Source organism: Enoplosus armatus, chromosome 14 (assembly GCF_043641665.1).
Source record: "Enoplosus armatus isolate fEnoArm2 chromosome 14, fEnoArm2.hap1, whole genome shotgun sequence".
NCBI classification, from domain to species: Eukaryota; Metazoa; Chordata; class Actinopteri; order Centrarchiformes; family Enoplosidae; genus Enoplosus; species Enoplosus armatus.
In genome coordinates, this window is record NC_092193.1 from 8,803,040 (window position 1) to 8,824,572 (window position 21,533).

At 39.2% G+C, this 21,533-nt stretch overlaps 2 protein-coding genes across 2 annotated transcripts in view; both read right to left on the bottom strand.

Annotated features, from left to right (window-relative positions):
- Positions 1–9,196, bottom strand: LOC139296906 (uncharacterized). The gene is made up of 17 exons (XM_070919471.1): positions 9,132–9,196; positions 8,736–8,871; positions 8,171–8,321; positions 6,677–6,819; positions 6,096–6,207; positions 5,344–5,407; positions 5,035–5,238; positions 4,769–4,914; positions 4,489–4,607; positions 4,046–4,167; positions 3,815–3,912; positions 2,923–3,059; positions 2,068–2,192; positions 1,763–1,908; positions 1,026–1,128; positions 774–910; positions 1–469 (listed from the first exon to the last, which is right to left on the bottom strand). The coding sequence occupies exons 3-17, from the start codon at positions 8,182–8,184 to the stop codon at positions 355–357; spliced, it is 1,785 nt and encodes a 594-aa protein (XP_070775572.1). The 5' UTR covers positions 8,185–8,321; positions 8,736–8,871; positions 9,132–9,196; the 3' UTR covers positions 1–354.
- The window catches only part of ccdc24 (coiled-coil domain containing 24), a 23,417-nt gene continuing 10,381 nt past the window's right edge, over positions 8,498–21,533 (bottom strand). The window contains exons 5-18 of the mRNA XM_070918753.1: positions 21,365–21,419; positions 17,020–17,083; positions 16,496–16,613; positions 15,132–15,234; positions 13,145–13,274; positions 12,518–12,685; positions 12,194–12,331; positions 11,073–11,224; positions 10,742–10,845; positions 10,430–10,619; positions 9,621–9,752; positions 9,132–9,275; positions 8,736–8,871; positions 8,498–8,502 (exon numbers count right to left, since the gene is read on the bottom strand). Of these exons, the coding sequence (XP_070774854.1) occupies positions 8,498–8,502; positions 8,736–8,871; positions 9,132–9,275; positions 9,621–9,752; positions 10,430–10,619; positions 10,742–10,845; positions 11,073–11,224; positions 12,194–12,331; positions 12,518–12,685; positions 13,145–13,274; positions 15,132–15,234; positions 16,496–16,613; positions 17,020–17,083; positions 21,365–21,419 (1,639 nt within the window). The remainder of the gene's footprint in view (positions 8,503–8,735; positions 8,872–9,131; positions 9,276–9,620; positions 9,753–10,429; positions 10,620–10,741; positions 10,846–11,072; positions 11,225–12,193; positions 12,332–12,517; positions 12,686–13,144; positions 13,275–15,131; positions 15,235–16,495; positions 16,614–17,019; positions 17,084–21,364; positions 21,420–21,533) is intronic.

Sequence of the window (21,533 nt, forward strand, 5' to 3'; positions counted from 1 at the left end):
ACAACCACATAACAAAAGTTAAAAGCAACAATTAGTTCCAAACACAACTGAGAAAACAAATAACTGTCCATCACTGTCAATATAAAGTGAAGACGTGTTTATTGAGTAAAAATATATGTATAGGCTTCATTTAGACCATTCAAAATCCTATCAATGTATTACCTTCTGAAATTCTGAGAACGATAATGAATACAAACATTGAAAGGTATGTTATGAAAGATTAAATGGGAGTTATGTCACCAGTATGAACAGGCTCATCAAGCATTTTCTGAGTGTCTTCAAAAAGCTGAATTTGCATGAGAGTACTGACGTATCTAACTTTAAACTTTAACTTCAAAGTTTTCCTATTCAGTTTCACTTAATTTGACGAGAACGATGATCCATCACCATTTTCTTCATGTTCTGGTCAGCTGTGATGTCGCTCATTTCCAGCTCATGTCCTGGGCCAGCCAACGGCTCATAGTCGTGTCTGCAAAAGAGCCAACAGTCAACTGGGAAAATACATTCGTTCGACTTTTTGGGGGGTGACAGAGGTTTAGCATCAGAGAATTAGAACCAGAGATTAACCTGCTTCTTCCTTTATTTCAACAGAGGCCCCGAGAGCAAAGTGTGTACTATGAAATAAAAGTAAAAGATGGGAGGTCTCCTTTTATTACTCGAAAGCCACTAAAAGACGTGTTCATATGCAACTGCGTGGTTTCTAAACATCAATCATTTAGGTAACTATTACTATGAACTCACGTTTAAGTCCTGTCAGTTGTAATTTAACTCACAGTTTCAGGTGTTCCTCAATGGCCTTGCGTTCGTACACAGTGCCGTACACTGTTTTCACAGGATCAATAAACATATTCTTGGTGAGCGGACAGATCAGATGTTGGGGTATAAATTGTGGCACAGGATCCACCAATGTCTTTAAATAAAAACAAAGAAACAGGATGTTAATGTAAAGCCTGTAAGAAACCTAATATATAATATAAAAAAGCTTAATATCCACCACAAATGTCTACATATAGGAGCTCATTTACTTTCTCCATGTCATCCAGCGACTTTCCTGCAGTTTCCTCTGTATGTTTCTGGGCTTCTCGTTCATACGTCTCACGGCTCGTCAGGAACTCCTCAGCCAAAATGCTTCCAAAGAAAAAAAAGAATATGCAAGACAAGTGCGTCATATTTTTCATCACAAGTTTATGTAATGTCTAAAAATGTAGGTGTTTGCTGTTTGTTCTACGGTGATGAATCGAATCATAATCTCTTACAGCCCTAAATTGTTCTTCCTTGATTTCTATTTCCACCAAGTACAATGAAATAGCAGCAGCGGTCCTGAACATCAAAATCTATTTTTTAAATCTTTTTTATATTTTTTATATGAATGTATCATGAATGTCAAAGTAACTGCTTTATTTGTTCAGGCCAAATGTATTATGTCTAATATTAGCTTAATTCTTCCGAGATAGTAAAAACAAAAAAACACTCATCTAAACACTGGACAGCGTGTGAACTTCTCAATAATTCCCTCTTCAAGTGATCAAATAATCAATGTCACACATCATCATGAGTTAACATCAAAATGAGATCAATATTAATACAATGAAGCTACAGACTTCCACCATACAAAACATTTTGAATCAAGAGGACAGGCTGAACTTTGGAAATGGGTCAAAAACATCTTCAGCATAAGAAATATCTCTTGGTAGAAATGAGTTTTTGTGCCCACCTACTTTACCTGAAGTGCGAGTTATTTATGACTTTGAAAATCTCTCACCTGTCCAGTGGATCGTCAGGCTCAGGGATGATGAGCAGTCCGTACACAGCTTCTAGGATCTCTCTTATGGTGATGTGGGCATTGTAGTTGCGATCAAATATGTTGTGGCAGATGCGACCCACAGTGTTGACGTTGCAGTGGTACACCTGTCATCATGTTAAGAATATTTGCTGGAAAGAAAAGCAACACGTACACTGCTAACAGATAGCATTACTTCATTAGTGATGAACAACTGCAGTGTGTGAATCTCTACATATCATGAAACAAAAAATAACGTTTCAGTTGTTTGTGTTTTGGCAGGATACTTGTGTGACAAAGCGGACGAGTGGAGGCTTCACTGGGTAGTCAGGACCGAACTGGCAGTACAGCTCAAACACTCCTTTCTTATACGGCGTGTCAGGAGGGCCTTGCATGAGAATCCTCCAGAACGCTGAAAAGAATAGAGAAAAGCTTCAACCTTGTTGCCGTTAGAAACCGTTAAGCAATTCCAAAATGTAAATAATGAACTTCTTGCAGTAATGAAACTGGTTTTCATAAGATAGCATCTGTGTGACTGAGAAAATGTGGCTCCCAATAGACCTGGTAAATTTTAGTACACCACTTTGCATATGCAAAATTGGAATAGAAAAAAAAAGTGACATGAAAACGTAAGACATCAAAGAATATGAGAAGAAACAGATGAGGCCAAAGGAAAACAAAATAAGAGGGAGAAAAGAGATAAAAAAAACAAAAAAAAAACATGTTGATAAAGAGAAAACAGTTGTGATGTGCAAAGTCAACTATGGAGTTATTGTCGTGAAAGAAAGTGGCATATGTGTCTTCATACGTCTGTATGCATAAAGGCACTGTGTGTGAGGAGGGCTGACTATGAAAATGACAATATGAGAGCTGAGCTGTACTGCATGAACCAAAGAAGAAAGGGAAGAAGCAGCGACAGTAAAAAGAACTCATTACCATGATCATCGTCACCACCGTACTACCATCTCTTCTTAATATTGTTATTGTTAAGATCTATTATTGTTGTTTTTTTGTCCCCATTTTCTCCCAGTTTGGAAGGCCACAATTCCCATAACTGCTAACTACTGTTGGCATTGGGAGAGTGTAGATGGTCATGTTGCAGCAAAAACACATTACACCAAAACGAGACAACATGCACTTACTGATGTCTGACTCTGATGGAAAGACCCTGAAGAAGGGATGCGGGTCACAGTGCAGGCTCTTCAGCTCCTCCAGGATACGTTTGTCCTTCTCAAAATAACCTCTCTTATTTGACTCCTGAATCCTCTTTTTCAGAGCACTATTTAGAAAGATTATTCATGCTTCAAATGCAATGCAAACACTTTAAGACAGTAAATATTCCCCAAAAATATAATATGAATATTACAGTTTGAAATCATAGGGCATCACCAAGGAGACTGTAGAACAGCATTAGGGATGGCAATGTCTGTCGGAGGGTCCACTATTTGGTCCAGACTGAAATCTCTCATCTACTGGATGGATTGCTGTGACATTTTATACAAACATTCACTGTGCCCTAGAGGATGAAGCCTCCTGACTTTGGTGATGCTCTGACTTTTCATCTAGCGCCATCAGTCTGTGACATTCCGTCAACCTCAGCTCCACTGTGTGCTCACTGCTAATTAGCACATGTTAGCATGCTAACATGCTAAACTAGAACAGTGAACATAGTAATACATACTTGCTTAGATCAGCATGTTAGCATTGACTTTGTTAGCATGTTGACGTTAGCATTTAGCTGAAAGCACGGTTGTGCACAAAGTCCAGTCTAACAGCCGCTAGCTGTACACTGTTTAGTCTTGTTTTGTTTCCACTGATAAAAAAAAACAACGTTTGTAAGCACTGTGAAATAATCAGTCAAATTTAACAAAGATGTTTCTTTTCATGTGTGAAACTTCTACTTTGTCAACTTATTACTACAGTTTGAAATCACTGGTGACAGCAGGTAAATACAGTGGTCATCAGCAGATGGATACGGTGCTACTTGACCAGGTTTATTATCGGCCTCTGCAGGATGGTTGTTTTGTCACTCACCTCCCCGTCACTGTCACTTTGTTGTTGATCTGGCTTGGCAGGGATGTCTCTGGACATTCGTCATACCCATGAGTAACAAAGATGCTCGACAAAATACTCTGATGAAATGACAAATGAATTAGCACATCAAGACAATTTCCAGAGTTTATACCCGTGTTAACTGTGATGCGTTTCATTTTCATATTATTTGAATGGATCATTGTCCACCATTCTGGATCTACAAAAACTAACCTCACTGATGGAAGACGGGTCAAGTTTTTCCTTGAGTTTCCTCTGCTCCAAAGACAGAACTGTCTCGATCTCAAACAGCCTCAGACCCTCTTTGGTTGTCTGCGGTTTGAAACAGCAGCCACCTGGAAGCATTACGGATGTGTGGTGGAGATGAACTAATTTGGGTTTTGTTTTGTATAGTTTGCTCATGTTTCCTCTGATTGAATGTGCACTTCATGCTCTTAAACCTTTTTCTTTGTCAATTTCTATGCATTGTATGTCTATGCAATGAATGGTCAGCAACATTAAATAAGACTCTACAATGATGAGTTGGATGAGATGAGATGTCTTGAATTTCATCAAGCCAATTTGCAGAATGTTTCATGGCATATGCATATAGCATTATTTTTACAGTGTATCACAAGAATTGAATTAAGGAAGCCGTCTTTGAAAAGATGCCGTACCTGTTGCATTGCTGATTCCATGCAGCATGTTGTTCTCCACATTTCCAAGAAGGATTGAATCCACAATGATGTTAGATTTTAGCAGTTTGGCTGTAACAGCTTCTGGCTCTACGCAGGATCTATGGAAAGAATTGACAATACGACGTCAGCTCAATTAGATATTCAAAATATTGCTCGTTATGACATTCATCATTTTCTTACTGCTCACAGTTCAATATATGTACTAACAGGTCGAGTACAAACAAGTACAAAACTGATTAGAACAGAGATTTTTTTTTACCCAGAATCATTTCCATCAGTGAGACACAGGATGTGAAGTCTACAATCTGGGAACCTCGTCTTGACCTTTTCCAGCTCAGACGCCCCGCGTCGTAGAGCGTCGTACAGCAGAGTACATCCACTCGCCTCCAGTTTACGTATGTGTTCCTACAAGTGTGGAAATTTTTAAAAATCTTTTTACATTTCCATTCAGGTATATTACTGCATTACATCCAGACGCAACGTTTACTAAAATAAAGGACAGATCAAAGACAGGTCTGAATTTACCTTGAACTTTTCCAGATTTTCAGTAAATGTGTGGAGAGTTTTCACCGTGGAGTCGAACTTCACAAGGCCAATGACATGATGAAAATCATAAGCCATGCTCCTTGTTGCAAAGTTGTGAAAGAGCTCCTTAACAGCATTAATCTTCATTATTTCAGCACCTGCATAGCACTCTTCTTCCATGGAGGAGCTGGTATCTATCAGCACCTGATGAGGTTTACATAATAATCCATTATTTAAGATGCATTGTACTGCCCTTGCCAGTCACATATTCTTCAAAAGAAATGGTCAAACAAGAGACAGAAGTGTTACCAGTATTGCTTCTTTTGGAGTCCTGGTTGTGACAAATGTTCGGTCATCTCTGTGGTCACCGGTCCTGCGTGAAATGTAAAAATCAGCTGTGACACTGTGGCACTGCTCATACGATTCATACAGTTTACTGCTGCTACGGCTGGTCTGTGTGCAACTTATGAAACTTTATTAAACAACAAGGGTTGACTGGCACTCTGCTGTCCCCATCTGTGCAGGCGAAACACAAACTGCTATAGAAACTAGAAAAGAAAACTATAGTACGTGTATACTGATATGATAAAAGTGTCCCACATAGGCACTAATAAAAACTTTACTGGAGGCAAAACTAGATGTTTTCTGACTGCAGTTACAGTACATCCTTCATTTAATTAAACCTGTTAAAAATACATACTATTGTGGGTGTCAATTCAATACAGGAAAGAGAATAAATTAACAAAAGGCAGATCAGATTTTGGAAATAACAGTCTGAAGGTCAGCAAAAATGCTCATGCTCAACTTGTCTGATGCAAAGCAGGGGCTGCTATTCACCAAAATATAATTTGTAAAGTTGACCCTTCTTTCTAGGGGTGTGCATCTCTCCCTTATAAAGACGATCCCATACATATCTAGATACATGGGCTACGATACGATTCAGGGACGATTTTAACATCATTAATACAGAACGATTCGTTGCAATGCGATGCATCAGATGCTGATCTGATGATCAGAGCGCTTCTATGATGCTGGATATAAGATACTTTAAGGTACTTTACCTGGCGGCCAACAGATTCACATCCACTGCTTTGTGTTTGCCATCCAAACAATTAAGCACTCTGATCATGTCAGGGGATCCTTTTTCTTTATGCAAACACACACCAAGGTTGTCTGACAAAGAAAAAAAATAAACTTATTAAATATAATCATCTACATCTACTAAGTTTCCCACAAACATGGTACTAAATATGGTAATTCATTGCATTTTATAAGTTGAACTTTTGTATTTAGAATTAAAGTAACTACAGCTGTCAAATAAATGTAGTGGAGTAAAAAGATCACTATTTCTCTCTGAAATGTAATAGACATAAAGTTGCATAAGTTGGACATACTGAAGTACAATTTTGAGGTACTTGTACTTTACTGAAGTATATGTTTCTTTCTACCACTGGTTGATCCTTGTTTCTTGGCCCATGCAACTGTGTTAACCCAGTGTATGGGCTTATACAGAAAATAGATGCACGTGTTTTAATGCATCGTATGTGTGTGTCTTTCCCTTGAAAAAAGGTGCCAATGCCATTTGAAACATACATGTGCAAAGTCACAAATGACTCATCCAGATTGTGATTTAATGGAGTACCTTCGCTCAGTAGAACAAGGCGTGCCTCACACTGTCCTAGCTCCTTCAAATGCAGAGGTGGGGTCACATTGAGGTATTGATTGGAGGGAGATTTTAATTCTTCCACCATGTTTCCAAAGGTCTTCTTCATTTTTATCTGAAAGCTACCATTTAAAATTGCACAGGTTAGTGAAAAACATATCAACCATTCTCAGAGCCCTGACACTTACAGGATGGCACTATAGAGCAAGTAATGGATATCAGAAATTTATAGTGCGAATTTCTGTTGACATAAATAAACCATTTTGGGCTGAAGGTCCGCTGGTCTGTATGAATTATGAAAAGAATAAAAAAGATTTTATCTATGTGGGCGGGCCGCCCAAGTACAGTCTGAGAATGGGGAACGCTGTGATGATATTGGGTATTGGCGATATACAATCGCGACAGGACAATCTCAAAATAAAAAATAAAGGTGATTTTCCAACCTTATTACTGACTCATGTAAACTCTGCTTAACAGCCACAGATAATTTGCCTTTCAGATTAAAGAGTACTAAAGAGACTACGGCCTTGTGCCATCATCAGGACAAACATTACATTTTTAGCCCCCCCCGACTAAAAGGCTCTAAGAATAGAAAAATATTGATGTCATGACCATTGCAGCCTGCTAGTGAATACACAATACATCTACTGAGGATCATCTACAAAAACACTATAAAGACTAAAATAATCAGCAAAAACGTAATAACTCTCTAAATCAGGGGTGTCAAACATACGGCCCGTGGGCCGGAACCGGCCCGCAAGGAGGTTCTATCAGGCCCGCAGGATGAATTTGAAAGTGAAAAAATCCATAAAAGACTTGGATTTGATTTTTTAAATTAAATGCTTTTCAAGAATTATCCGCTAGGGGCGCACTGTTTTGGTCAGAGTAGAAGACACGCCGCATCACTGAGACAGACCAAACAACTGATGGTATCAATGCGCCATCTGCTGTTTGGTACAACGTTGTTTCTACCCTGTTCTCTACCTGCCCGCTACACCCTCATTAGATTCAATTTAGATTTTATATGCACATGTGTAAATGGTTTAAAAAGTCCTTTCTTTATAAGTCTCATTTAATCTTAAAGTGCATTACTATATTTTTCAATACCAATTGCTTGTTAAAGTTTTGTGCCTTTGTACAATCAATGGGATCAGTTGCAATGCATACATGTGAATGATAAAAGTAAATTGCACGTTTCTCTAAAGAAATCTGAGGTGTTTCATGAAATGTTTTGTAAAAGAATAGTTCATTAAATATCAAGTTTTTCCTAATGTTCTTGTCCTTCTTTACACTAAAACAAAGGAAAGACATGACATTTTTGTTATTTATAGCTGAGTATGCTACAATTTTAATGGTCCGGCCAACTTGACATCTTCCTAGGCCGTATGCGGCCCGCGATGTGAAATGAGTTTGACACCCCTGCTCTAAATTGACATTGACTTTTATCATATGTAAAAATCTGATGATACATACTTCTGATCAGTCATCTTGCCATGATGAATCCAAAGAGGATATGTTTTGATGGATGGAGGCAAACTGAGCAAGATTTTTTCAAGGTCGCTGGCTCTCTGTAATGATGTTTCTCGCAAAATCTCTTCGGTGCAATTTGGAATTTTTTCTCCATCTAAACAAAAAAAAGAAAGCTGACCGCAACGTTCGCCAATAAAACAAATACAGTTCTGACAGAAAAGTGTGTGTTAGAGTTTGTACAAACTCAAAACTCAATCTAGTGTTAATGTTAATGAAGTTTGATGTTTTGCACAAACTGGCTCTTAATCTAATTATCTCACTGAAGCTGCCTCATGCTGAAAAGGGCAGAAAAATCTCCACATCTTGTTACGTAGACCATTTTTCACTTAAACAATATGCTGCCCAATAAAAGTAAAAAAAGGGGAGCAGATCAGTAAACAGTGGGGCTGCTATCTGCGTTTTCTTATTGACCTCTTGTTCTTTTCAGATATTGAGATGTGTCTCCTCATACATAAAAAAACATTTTTTTAAGGAAGTTTTATGACTTGTCAGTGTGTTTTAGTTTTACCTTTGATTTTCTGGAGAACACATTCTCGCTCAAAGACACCAGGTACTCCGGGTACTCTGACTGGTTCACAGAAACGGCTGCCGTCCTCAGAAGTAAGAGTGATTGGTGCGTAGTTCTCACAGTCTGATGCCTGTTTCTGTCAAAATAAAGCAAACCAGAAGCAGTCATTACTGTGGTCAACCATTGAATAGACCTGAATTCACCATGATGCAGTCATGAATAAATTAAAATCATGTATCACCTATTGGCTCACATTAAAGTAACCCTATTAACCCTGACCCAACTTTCATAGAAAGGTGTTGAGATATTAATATCCAACAAAATACTGGCAATTATTGACTTTTTAGGCTAAAATTACTGGTTTTATCCTTATTTTTACCCTCAGTATCGTCATACCTTTGCTTCTGTTAGGAGATGTGCCCAGCAGTGCAGCGAGTTCTCAAAGACATCCAGGTCATCGATGCGTTTCTCCCCTTGTCGTCGTCCACGTTGAGGCAAAAGCTCTCTGAAGAGTATGAACAAGCCTTCAACAACTGCAATCTATAACAAAAAACAAGCACATCTGAAGAAATTGGCACACATGACTGAGTCAAAAATTCAGTTCATCCAAATTACAGGAAAACATCTTCCCAAAACAGTGTAGATCATGTGCTGAGATATCTAAAATGGCATTTTGAAAAAAAAGTGTGAAAAAATCATGAATTTTATTCATTTTATAACGTTAAAAAGTATTACTTATGCAACAGAAAACGTTTTATACATCCCAGTCAACTACTTATATAATGCACCAATTGTCATAATGCAATGCAGCACATGAGAACACTGTACAAAAAGTACAATACAATGAATATTAAAGGCATAATTATATCAGCTCATATTGTTTACCTTCTGAATCCTGGTTAACCTTTCATTCCTGCAGAGTAACTGATGCAGACTTTGGGCGAGAGGGTTACATCCAGTCAGTTTCCGTATGTAGGAAATCAGTTTCTCCAGTTGCTCTGTCTTATTATGATGTTTCTAGCAGAAAAAAGGGAACAAAAAGTGTTTTAACCCAGGATTAAGCCCACAGGAGTAAAATGTCTTTACAATGTGACAATGTTATGTCTAGATTTGCCATCTTTTCAGTTCAATTACCTTTTTCAGGAAACAAGTCTATAGCTATGCTAGTGGGGCTTTGAGCTAATGCTAATGTCACCATGCTAACCACAGTCATGATCCTAACATGCTCACTATGACAATGCTAACATGCTGATGCTAATCAGGTGTAATCTGTACCATGATCATCACCTTAGTTTAGCATCTTAGCATGCTAACATAAACTACTTAGTACTAAGCACAGCTGAGGCTGATGGGAATGTAATCAAGTATTGGACAGCAAACAATGTTTGACCTGATGATGGCACCAGATTAAAAGTTAAACGATCACCAAAGTTATTACAATTCATCCTCAAGCGTACATGAATGTGTTCACTAAATCTCATGGAAATCCATCCAATAGTTGAGATACTTTAGTCTGGACGAAAGTGGTGGACTGACCGACTGTCTGACATTGCCATCCCTAGAGCCACGCTGCTAGCATGGCTAACAACACGGTGACAAAATGAGTAAATATTAGCTGCTTTCCACACTGTCTGATGAAGATGATGAAGTGGCTGCAAAACAGTATCGATAACGTATTATGAAATAAAACTTACAATAGCGTAAAGTGAAGACAAGAACACACTGACTCCTTTCTGGGTTTGTTGGACTGAAGGCACAAAATCATTGATGAAGAATGTCTCATCGTGTGTAGTCTCATCAGAAAAGGTGGACAAAGAGAAAGCAACTGTTGACCTCTCAGAGATTCCACAACTTTGCAGCGTGTCACCACCACTGTGTTGACCTCTGCAAGTATAATAAAGTACAGGAGAGAACAGAAGTACTGTGTGAGTAAAGACATCTGTCTGTATTGACAAAGAGGGTCACAAGCCCTAATATCAATACTTGGTGTGATAATTCTCAGTTACTTGTAATAAAGGACATGTGCTGGGATCCCACTTTCATTTGCCAGCTTGAGTCTCAGGCTGGTTATGGTGTCACTTGCCAGGTTCACCATCACCTCAAAGTCTCCCTGTATGAAATAAGTAAATAATATGAGTTTTAAATACGAGTGAATTGGATTTTTGTTGATTGGAAATTTACATGAAGTGGTTTCTGACCTATTACATCCGTTTACAGCAGAATATCAAAATAGTAAACATACAAGTGCTTCCTCAGGTGACGCCTTTAGAAGAGCTCTGGGCTTTAAACATATTGCCAATTTGTAGTTGTATCATGACCAGTATAGTTAAGACGCACCTTGAGCATGATGTGGCATCGAACGACGTCGTTTCCAAAGGTTTCACCAACCTCTCGCTGTGGTATCTGCGGAGCCTGTTTCAGGTTTTCCTTTGGTGTAAAGATGGCATAGATTACAGCTCCGCTTTGAATATGTCTGTCTTTCAAAGACCCTGTGAGAGGAGACAACATTTTAAGTTGATATGGTGAACTTGTTAGCTCTCCAGCAAACATCAGCATTTATTTGGAGTCGTGTTTCCTGCCACCTGTTTTTTTCCCAAAAAGCTCAGTTTTTGGTCACCAACTCCTGAGGGAAATATCCGGCTAAATGCTCCGCCTAAAGTGGCTCCTAGTAAAATTAGACTTGTTCCCTCCATCAATTCATCCCCCTGGTTAAATGACTCCAATGACATGGACTGGTTCTCTTCTTAGCTCTTGGATAGGAATTTTTCCTGTGTCGCTTGGTCCCTACATGTCTATTGCTCTTTCCTGTGGTGTGCCTTAGGGTTCTGCCCTAGGTCCTATATTATTTGCTTTGTATATGCTTCCCTTAGGTGATATTATTAACAAATTTAAAAGGTATATCATATCACTGTTACGCTCATGATATCCAGCTGTACGTCTCTTTTAAGCCTGATGACACTGACAAACTGACTGTTTTGCACAATTGTCTGACTGCCATTAAGGCCTGGATGGCTAACAACTATTTACAGCTCTACAGCTCCTTATCATTGCTTCAGATAGCACAGCTTCCAAGGTACCTCAGAATACTGGGTCCCTTTCTTCAGTGGTACAATCGAATCTTAGAAAACTCAGTGTACTTTGATCAACATATCAAATCGTTGACCTGTACATGAGCTAGAGATGACCATTCACGCTTTTATATCATTCCGGCAAGACTACTGCAATTCCCTTTTCACCAGCCTCAGAGAGTTGTCTCTGGACCGTCTTCAAATGGTCCAGAATGCTGCTTCAAGGTTGTTTGTCCAGCAGGACCACTCACATCACACCCATCTTATCTTCTACAGTAACCATGTATTGTCATACCCACAACCGCAGTAAAATTAAAAAACAAACAAAATAAAAAGAATCTTGGCATTATAAACTAATCATCTCTGTAAAAGGTGTTCAGGTCTGCTCACATGTGTTGAAGAAGGGATCGTCTGTCAGGGGCATCCCATCCACTGTGTACAGACAGACTCCTCTGGAATTGCCAACACTTTCCAGATGACCGATCTGTAACATCAGGTCCTCAACTGTGTTTTGCGCTGGATCCATATCTGTACGTTCAAGTGTTAAACTGCTCAGTTGTATGTGGATGTCTGCATATTCTGCACAATGATCAATGTCACACATTCATCACATCTTATTCCTGACACAACAAAACCCACTGCATGATCCACAAGTGGCTGGCCCAAGTTCATCTCGTGATCCGACATAGATTAGAAGAGATGTGTTCCTCTTACCTCTAATATGTTTTGGCTGAGGGCATTTGGGGTACGTGTACTGCAGACTGAACAGCTCCAACGATTTCAGCACAGGCGTCACAGTTTGAACTTGGCGTGCTGGAGCTCTGAGTCTTTGAATGAAGTTTTTCATTGCTGAAAAACGATTCTTCTCCACATGACTTAAACCTGGCCGCAAAAATGGTATTTGAGTAATTAAGTACATACTAATGACTTTTTACAATACAGTGGACATCTAACTCAAAATGACTTTGAGTTATTCATTGATGTGTTTGATAGCAAACAAAATATTTAATGTACATAGGTAATGCATATGAGGCTATTAGAAACACTTCTATAAAACACACTGTAGCACTTAATGTAACTGCTATTTAATACAACCATGACACTCACTATATTCTACAAAACTACCATAGAGTTGCACGCATATGACAGTGTCAACAATTACAATTTAAAGCAAATAAAACGTTTTATAAAAATAAAGAAAGAATTTATTACAAGTGCTGTACTGATTGTCCTGCAATGTGCACGGTTTCTATTTTTCTGGTCACTCAGTTCAGTGGGCCTTACATGTTAGCAGCAAATATGTTTCTACAGTCTTTAGTTTGAAGTTGAGGTGCATCTCACCAATGCTGTTTAGATCTTCATCTGTTATGCCATCCAGGAAATCTCTTTCATCCTTTACACCCAACTGGAAAAACTGGTTGTAGTAAGATTCCAATCTGAACTGCTCAAGTATGTTGAATATTGCACCCATCTAAACAAAGACATCAAGATACTTTATTCATCACTCACACTATTAGTCACAAATGGAAATTGGAGAGTAAATATTTACAATATGGTAAAGAATAGGAAAAAAATCATAAATCTTATTCTAGTTACAATGTTGTTCCTGCTAGAACCCAAAGAAACACCTACAGTATGTTTGCATATAGATTAAATCAGCAGCAAGGTACCTCTGCAAATTCAATAGGGTCATTCAAAATACAGATTCTGTTTGTATTTCTCCAATCCATAAATACTGAGATATTTCGTCACCGTTTGTCTGCTCCAATTTCAAGCTGCACATACAAATAAAAAACTATAATAAAATAAAATAAAAAATGTCGACTGTTAGCCAGTAGCATTAATTAAAATCCCCTCATGTTTTATGTGGAAAATATTATCCTTTGCCATTTAATAGATGGTGTTGGGTTCAACAGGTTAGAGCTAACAACCAACAAGACGACCAGCTGTAGACTAAAGGTAGTGCTCAATAAGGGAGAAAATTAATACTAACTACTGTTTTAAGGCTGGAGCTGCAAGGCGGGTTGTATGAAATGTCATCATTACTTCGATAAAAGTAAAAAGTAGGTCAGTTAAAATGTACAACAGGCTCACAATCTATGCTAACATGCCGATGCTAAAGTGCTAACATTCGCTAATTAGCACTAACGGCTAAATACAAAGAACAACTGAGGCTGATGGGAATATCATACGGTTTGTATTCGATCATAAACTAAAGTATTGGACAGTTTTTATTTTGATTATTAACTATTATTATTATTATTATTATTATATTAAGTTAGGGCGAACATGAATGTGTGCACAGCCCGTGAAGTCCTCCATAATCTGCTGCTAAAAGCTTGAACGTTTCGGCTCGTTCAATCTCGATGTAACGTTAGCTTATAATATAACTCAACCAGTCAACTCAGCCTCTCTGGTTTCACTCAGCTCCTCAAAGTGTTATGAAACTGAAAACAAAATCAGCAGAAAGACCTCGCACACCTCACTGACGGCAGAGGTCCCTCAGGGGACACGGAGGTCACCCGGAGGACCCACCGCGCACCTGATGCTCACGCAACGTCACCGTGGATGTGTTTGATTTGGGTCATTAAAAGTACACGTCCATTAAATCAGCGATTAATTAAGGTAGATGCGAACTTCTTTTTAATGCAAAAGTACAATACTGGTGACTAATGACGTCATTATTAAGTGCAATACCTGTGATTAAAAGTACCTATTTTTAAAAACACCCCTGTAAGAACTGATAATACGCTCAAACAACAAAACTTGGGGGCTCGTTTCACGGTGTTTTTCGAAGTGAGAGCTGGCTTGACTGCAGTATGTGCGGATGCTAACTTTTATAATAACTGCAGCAAGTCACCTCAGCAAACTCAATGGATTAGGTCATTTGGAGAAAATACGCAGATTCTGTTATGACAATAAAGCAATCTAATGTTGAAAAGAAAGAGTCATACCTTGACATGTATCCGAGATCATATGAAACTGTTCGTTGAGTCATCAGTTTCTGTTCCTCGGAGGGTGTGGTTAGTAGAAAACGAAACTACTGAGAATATAACCATGCTGACGCATCATAAAGAGATATCTGTGTTATGTGTTGGCTTGACACATTTGCTTTGTGGTTTGTGTTATTTGTGTTATTTTTATGAAAGCAGGGCTGCACATGCTGTTACCTTTCTTAACACATTTTATAGTTAGACATTGAAATAAATTACAAACACTCACACAACTGAGAGTTCAAGTTCATTTTAATTCATGCTGTAATGGAAAAACCCTGCCAGGAACCAGACATTGAAATTACTGAAATTAATGGCTGACTTCAAGTTAACACCCTTGCAGGAGGGACTGGCTTGTAAAACTTGTTGATAAGCTCCATGTCTGTCTGTTCCTCTTGGACACTTTTCGGCTGACTTGTGGTGCCCTCAAGTGGTCTTCTGGGGGAAGTAAAGAATTGTCCATTTATCCGTATAGACGCTGGGTGGGTGCATGTGGCCTGCCCCTGTGTATCACTGCTCTCTGGATGATGTGAGGAGCGATCTGTCAAACAGAGGCTACCAGGCTTTGCTGTTGGGTGACATCCTTCCCAAGGTTTACTTCTATCAATTTCACTGTTGCTCTTTCTACGGCCAGTCTGTGCAGGAGAGCTCCCAGTTTCATAAATGACTGAATGATTTTCCACAACACAAGAATGAAAACTCTTATCTGTCTGCACTGTTGTTGACACTAAACTACCTCCACAGATACTATTCAGTTGCCCGCTTTGTGTCTTTGATTTCCCTGTTGTTGACACAGAATGGTCAGTACTATTGCTGCTGTAACTGCCTGCATCACAGTGAGGGCTGAAGGCAGGGACGGGTGAAGGCATAGTATTGATGTTTCCTGACCTCCAGACAGGGCTGCTTTTTCTCTCTGTCTGTGTTGACAAATCACACTTTCTACTCGGGCTGTGAATACTGTGATGGGATGATAGATGGGTTTCGTGGATGCTAGGACTAGATGTCGGGGTCCTGCAGTGGAGACCAGCACTATCTGGCTCAGGAGAAAGGCTGCAGTGGAGTGTGGTTTTCACCATTATCTGGTCACTGCCAGGCCCTGGAAGTGAAGCAGTGAAGTGGCTGTTCGCATGCCCAGAAGTGGCGATCCTGTTGCAAATAGGTGTTTTCCTAAGTCCAGTAGAGGCTGATGTGCTTCTATGCTGTCCGTGAGTCCTAGACAGCAAAGAACTCTTAATTAGTTTAACTGATGCAGAGGTCTTGTTAGGAGGAGCGCCGAGCGGGGGCCTGGGTTTAGTATGGCTTAGAGGAGGAGGTGGATGTGGTCTCAGGACAGATGTAGAGCTTAAATCTCGCAGAGTATCATCAGAAACCCTTTGTCCTGCTGACAGTCTGGGGGAAAGGAAGCAGAATGGGAATCAGATCATTTTCTCAAAGCATGAAGACAACGAAAAAAAGTACAGTATAAATAGTTTGTTTTATAAATCAAAAGCAACATCGTGTTTACACAGGAAGCTTGAATGGAATGAGAAGGCACAAATTATGAGCAATTATGAAGCAGCTACTTTAGGTAGCTTTTGTTAAATCCTTAATTTTAATTGTATTAATTCTGGGGTCACATTTATTTAAAAAATGATCAACTAAAATAATTGCCCTCTTCAAAATAGACCCTTTCTGGGTTGTAACAGCAAAACATACGAACCTGAACGTGTTATTCAATTCCCTCAAAGAGAGAAGGGAGGAAGCTGACGGTGAAGCAGCAAACGAAGAGGGGTAGAGCTGCAGGTCCATTTGTATAGCTCCTCGAAGCTCTCTCAACTCTGCACATAAACAAATACAACAGCATTGAGGTTTGAAAAAAGTTGGAAAATACTGAAACCGTCTCCCTGAAGTATGATTGAAACACTCTGTTATATACATAAGTGCAGAAAACCATCAAAAGATAACAATCACATAGTGCATTGCTGTTTTACAGCTTCACTGTCATTTGGCTGGAGTCCTCAATCTCTCTTTTTTCATTCATAAATATATTTCAGAACGAGTTCTACCAGCTAATGGAGGGTGGGTGAGGTTATCATCATTCCCATTTCATCTGTAAATTCATTCTCTGAGCTAAAGATTAAATGGGACGTGAGAGATAAAGAGAACTCTCCTCACAACACCACATGTTAAACAGTAATATGCCACCAGATGGCAGCAAACACCAAACTGTTGGTATAGACTCACCTGCAAGCGAAGGTTCTGATTGATCAAATTCACTTCGACTCTGACGCTTTTGTTTAATATTTCCCTGCAAGAAACACACAACACAGTTTGAGTGTACTAACACATAATACTATGGTACAAACAAGGACACATTCAGACTTGTGACAGTAGTGAAAGTGGAAAAATAGGAGGTAAATGTATTAAACATGTTAAAGAAAGCGTGACCCTTTGGAAATAGCAAAGGAACAAGAAAATCTGATAAAAATAACAGCGGGAGAAAGAAGGAAGGAATGTGTGTGTGTGACCACTAAACGATTGAGCAGCAGTGTTCCATCATAATTTGGCCTCAAATATCTATATACAGAGCAAATGAAAACCATAGAGAGTGTGTGTGTGTGTGTGTATGTGTGCGTGTCCATAGCTTGCAAAAGACCAAAGACCTGATTGAAAAGTGTCTTCATGTGTTTGTTATGAGTGACTGACAGCCTCTTCTCCTCATTTTACACCAGCACAAACACTAATGGAGAGTCTTTATAGAAACCACACACACACACACACACACACACACACACACACACACACACACACACACACACACACACACACACACACACACACACACACAGGCTTGGAGACTGACAGTTAAAACATATATTTTTGGTCTATTTTCCCAGTGGGATTCAAACCCAAACTTCCTAGTGTTGTCTTTCAGAGCTGCAGACGGAGGATGTGTGGCGTCTCTGACAGTGAAGTGGCTGGAATCCAAAACAACTTTAAAGCACACACACACTCCGAAAATAGGCTTTGTGGTCCATGTGGGGTTTGAAACCCATTACCATGGCGCTGACTTGCTGATATTTTAGGAAAGCTTGTATGTTATTGTCATTATTCTTATACATGACTTTCTACAAATCAAATCCACCTCTGCACAGCCAACATACACATCATCTCCAGTACCAGGAGAACAGGGTCACCACTCCTGCTACAAAATCCAGCTGAAACCAGCTATTGATGGCTGCCATCTTTTCATCATCTTAGGTGATGGTTCTGCTGTATACTGGGACCATGCTGGTCAGGCTTGATCTAGCTGGTCTTACCAGCAAAAACCAGCAAAATCCTGATGGAACATCTACCATACAAGCTGCACCAGCTTGAGCAGAATATGAGAACAGCGTCAGTGTTCTCTGATTATTGATGCTGGTTTAAGTTATATTTTGGTTTAAGTTATATTTTGACCACATGTCCATCTTGTGTTGCCTGTCAGGATTATCATTTATCCCCTTGACCAACATCAGGCCACCTCTGCCCAGTTTAGACCAGCAAAAGTCAACCAAAACCAGACTGTCCCTGTTGACTCCAGTGAATAATTCCTCTCCTACAGCTTACATCCCAGTATGAGGAAGGTTTTCATGCTCCTGCATCGACAAGAGCACAGCTGATAATATTATTATAAACTGGGAGAAAAGCTACCATCTGTCCCTTGCAGACAGTGTCTATAGATGAGACTGAAGTGGTTATGTACGCATACAGAAAGCCTTGAAGATCTAAACCCACATCCTCCACACTATTATTATTAACCGAAGCAAAGAAAAAAGGCAACTTTAACAAACTTACATAGAGCACCGACGCATTATGACATAAAACCATTGATGCATTCATGTAAACTAGCCCCTGAATTACATCTGGATAATAGCAAAAAGCTTACTGTAGTAACTTGAAGTGGAAAACAGTGAATGAAGAACGTTAAGCACCACATTCGTCATGAGTCTTCTGTTGAACATGGCCACAACCTTGGAATAATACAGAAGAACCAAAACAAGAACAACATCACTGAAATAGAAAAAAATGGCTTGGTGAAGAACTGTGAGGGACAAGTTAGCCAAAATGACCTTAACCTCGGGGGGAAGGTCAACATGTTGCCATGGATAGGGAACGATGGAGAAAGCTCAATGCGGCATTATGATTAAATAAGTAAGTAAGCAGACATCACAGCTCTACCCCACCCAGCAGTGTCCACCACACTGATTTAGAAAACATTCAGTTATTAACTGCTACAGTGAATTAATATGTAAAGCTGCAGTAACAGTGCAGCCTACTAAGGATTATTGCAAAGTTTCCACAGCTTGAGGGTGATGGGATGTAACAATCCATTAACTGACTTTACATTCAACACATACTTTGAACAACTGAGACTGTGTGCTGTATGTGGAAGTTACTCTTGGACTGCTGCCGGACCAAGTCATTATATGAGCCTCCCTCCTGCTAAGAGAAAAAGGGTCATTACACTTGTGTTTAGGACCAATTTATGATTGGCTGCTACACGATGCACTAAAAAGGCAATTTGATCGCTCCATATCAAGACTCTAAAAGCCTGATTTGGCTTCATTTTAAAAACTGCATAATTTAACTGGAATTACACTAAATCAATAGTTATCTCAGCTGCGTCAAACGTAATGAGTGATGAAAAAGTCATGACACTCCTCAAGCAGAACACTTTAACACTATCTTTACTTAAAATACTGTACAATACAGCTTAGTGGCAAACACTGTTAGAACTTAAACAAGATATTTCTTGACATTTAACATATTTACCTCCCATTTTCCAGTTGATTACCAGCACAGACAAAAACATAACACAAGGCCTTGAAATACACGAAACAGTTAACAATCATGGTCTAAAAAATGTGATTTGAGTTGGAAAGTTCAAATGTCCAAATCCAAATTCCTGTCCTCCATCAAACACATTTACATACTGGGAATTTGAAGCAGTGGATTATTGACTGACTGACTGAATATTATAGATATCTTTTTCAGTATATGAAATGAAAATGAAAGTACTGTATATCTGTCTCATTGACGCTTTGGTCAGTAGTTAGAAAAAGGTGAGAACTGCAAACCACAGCTATAAGTTTCACTACCTCCTCTGTAGTATATTCCTGTATGATTAACATATTTGCAGATTATAAGACTTATGTTACAGTAAAAACAAAAAACAAAATCACACAGAAGATCCTCAGGCCTGATTACAGTGACTGATGAGTTATCACGGCCAATGAGGCAGTGGTGCATCAACATCATCCACCACTGGAGCAAATAAAGGGAGTGCACAATAAGCTCATGCCGTAAGAGCATAGCACCACCTGAGCCACGGCTTCGTCCCACCTGCTCACGCACCAGACAGCAACCCTTCGCTTGAGGAGACAATTTCTTTACAGGGAAAGTGCCACATTTCTGCTTTACCGCAGGATCCTTTTGAGGAAGACATTAACTGCCTTTACAGTAAATGCCTCATGACGACCAAGAATTAGCTTCACACCCTCAGGTCTTTAAGACTGGAACAACACACCTTGGGTCAGGAAACTTAATAAGCTAATAATGTCCCTCCTTCCTCTCTGACACCCAGTTTTACGTAGTTTTTTCCTATAGTGAAAATACCTGATGAGGTTTTCCACAGACGGTACCTGTGCTGTTTGGTTTATTTTGCAGTGGGATCTTCACGTCACTGCTACTATTTGTTTTTCTTTACAGGCCAACATTTGAATAAGTCTTCATGCAACAAACACACAGACTTGGAGAGACTATTGTCAGGGTTTTGTCCTCTATATTCTGCATAGTTTTCTGCAAGTTTTTTTGTGTTTCCAGACAAACTGGCAATGTCACATTTCCAGGCAGACACTCACATACACGCACATAGAGAGGCTACAGAAAGATAACTTCCACATCTGGTTTCTAACTAACTCACTATCTCTCATAATGCCTGAAAAGCATGACAGTGCAGCCAGACTGTAGGCACGTGTGCCTTTGTTAATGTAAATGTCTCTGTATGTATGCAGTAAGTAATTTGAGTGATTGGAATGAGATCGATCTCACTAAGCACTGCAAAGCTCTTGGTCAGACAAATGGAAAAACAACAAGCTTAAACTGAGCCCTTGCAGGTTTCCTGTGTGTGCGAGTTTGTGTTTGTGTCTGCATGTGTGTGTAAATGGAAACCATGGCAGTGTTTCAATTGAATTGAATTTTATAGTAAGTACAGTAAATTAATCACTGTACAAGTTGCATCAAACAACTGGAACTCACGTTGTCTGGGTAAACTGTCTGGGGGTACTGTAATATGAATAGGTTATCCAGACTTGAAAGTACAGCATGGCATCATAACTGAGGATGCTTCCAAGGTTATATTGTATAGATTGTGATAGTAAAATCCCTTCACAGCAAATCAATACAGCAAATCAATATTTTGGTTTTGGCCTGGTTTCCCATAAATCATTGTAGGATTTGGATCACTATTAAACTGGCAGCGGAAAAACAAAGATGATTAAAGTACAGATTAATTTGGTAATTGGCTGATCCATCCTGTTCTTCTTACCTTTAAAAGCTTTACCAGCCTGCTCAACGCTTCACATTCCTCCAATAGGACAGACCTACAGACAGACACACAGACAGATAGATAGCCTTTATGCTTATTATCAGTACTCCAGTTGTTTTTCATTTAAAAAACTATTGAGCCAAAAACTAAAATCTAGGTCAAAGTGGAA

What these genes read in the sequence shown, in the direction of transcription:
- LOC139296906 (XM_070919471.1), bottom strand. An exon ending in CTCCAAAAGAAGCAATACTG is followed by an intron (nt 5,239 to 5,343) that starts GTAACACTTCTG and finishes AAACCTCATCAG; the next exon opens with GTGCTGATAGATACCAGCTC. An exon ending in TCCATCAGAGTCAGACATCA is followed by an intron (nt 2,193 to 2,922) that starts GTAAGTGCATGT and finishes TATTCTTTTCAG; the next exon opens with CGTTCTGGAGGATTCTCATG.